A 1,408-nucleotide genomic window follows, 5' to 3' on the forward strand; every position below is an offset into this window, starting at 1 on the left:
ACCTGTCCATGACTTTTACTAAAAATGCCCATGGCTAAATCTTATCCTTATGAGTTTGAGTCCGTGCAAGACTGTGAATTCCCTGTGCAGCCCCAGAAACAAGCACTTTGTGCCTGTTGTTGGAGGAATCATTACTGTACTGTTTATACATAGATTCTTGAATGGCAGATCAATAACAGAAGAAACTGTTTCTTGTATTCATCTACTCCTGCCTCGCAGCCAGTGGCCCAGGCAGAATTTTGCCTGCCCTAGCCAATGGGATTTTCAACTGTATCTACTCAGCAGAGTGGATCTAGTTTTCTCTGGGATTAAAGAAGACCATACAAAATATAATACAATATATATACAAAGGGGTGCAAGAGGAGGGAGGGGAAAAAAGGGGATTGAGAGTGCTCATGACCTGGATGATGAAATAGACATAGAAGTGGGTGGGTGGGAATGGGAAGAGGTTTTATATATCTGTTGCAGAACTAGCAAAATTCTGCTTGCACATAGTCAATAATTTTTTGATTTGATGGACAAGTGAGATATGTTTTTCCCCACCATTATTATCCTGGTAAAGGGTAGCCAAGAGTTTTGGAACCAGAGCTAATGAAATTCCAGGACATTTTTGAAAGGCTTCTATATGTACTGAGTTTTCTATCCACAGTGACTAATTAATTTTTTAATAGGCAAGTGGAATATACTTCCCTCTCACCTCCTCCCCAAAAAAGTATTGTCAGGATAAAGGGGGGACAAGTATATTTTGAAGATAGGTAAGTGAATTTTCAGGGTATTTGTGAAAGGCTTCTATATATTGGACACATTTTGGTCAGTGTATATGGAAAATAAAAACCAGAGAATCAGTCAATCTCTTTTAAATTAAGTAGAGGGTGGTGAGTGTTTTTGTTATCACCTGCATTGGTGGTTCAGTGGTAGAATTCTCGCCTGCCACGCGGGAGGCCCGGGTTCGATTCCCGGCCAATGCAAGTATCGCTTTTTGCCCCTGCTTCCCCCAGAATAACTTGGATTCAATACTTTTGCCTCTGCGGGTCTCTCAGGCGATGGGGACGGGCCCCCGCCGAGGACCGCAACAGTAGAAGGGGCCCAGGGCTGCGCGCTCTGAGTCAGGCGGCCCCAGCGCCGAGCGCCGCCAGGAGGGCCCAGTGCGCGGCTCCGCGGGGACTAGCGCTCTAGGGGCGGGGGCGGCCTCGGCGTGCGGCTCCGCCGGCGGGCAGGAGGCGGCGGCGGGTGGACGAGATGGAAGTGTAAGGAGCCCCGGCGCGCGTGTAGGCCGCTCCCGGGCGCCGCGTGGGCGCGGCTGAGGGACCCCCTCCGTCCCCCCGCCGGCCGAGCACCCACCGAAAGGGGACCCTCTCCTGGGGGGGGTCTGGCTGGAGGGGGAGCTGGGGGAGCCTCTCCTGGGGGG

General features: G+C 50.9%; 1 protein-coding gene and 1 non-coding gene across 3 annotated transcripts in view; both read left to right on the top strand.

Annotated features, from left to right (window-relative positions):
- Window positions 1–897: 897 nt before the first annotated feature.
- TRNAG-GCC lies at window positions 898–968 on the top strand. The gene has a single exon. It is a non-coding gene; the product is annotated as a tRNA-Gly (tRNA).
- CRCP (CGRP receptor component) overlaps window positions 927–1,408 on the top strand; it is a 38,625-nt gene continuing 38,143 nt past the window's right edge. The window contains exon 1 of one of the 2 annotated variants that reach the window (XM_026656504.2): window positions 927–965. In XM_026656504.2, the coding sequence (XP_026512289.1) occupies window positions 964–965 (2 nt within the window). In that variant the 5' untranslated portion in view covers window positions 927–963. Of the gene's footprint in view, window positions 966–985; window positions 1,248–1,408 lie in introns of those variants that run through there. The other variant, XM_026656503.2, reaches the window with a different exon arrangement.

The sequence above is a fragment of the Terrapene carolina genome, unplaced genomic scaffold (genome assembly GCF_002925995.2).
Source record: "Terrapene carolina triunguis isolate 2854851 unplaced genomic scaffold, T_m_triunguis-2.0 Scaffold231, whole genome shotgun sequence".
NCBI lineage: Eukaryota > Metazoa > Chordata > Testudines > Emydidae > Terrapene > Terrapene triunguis.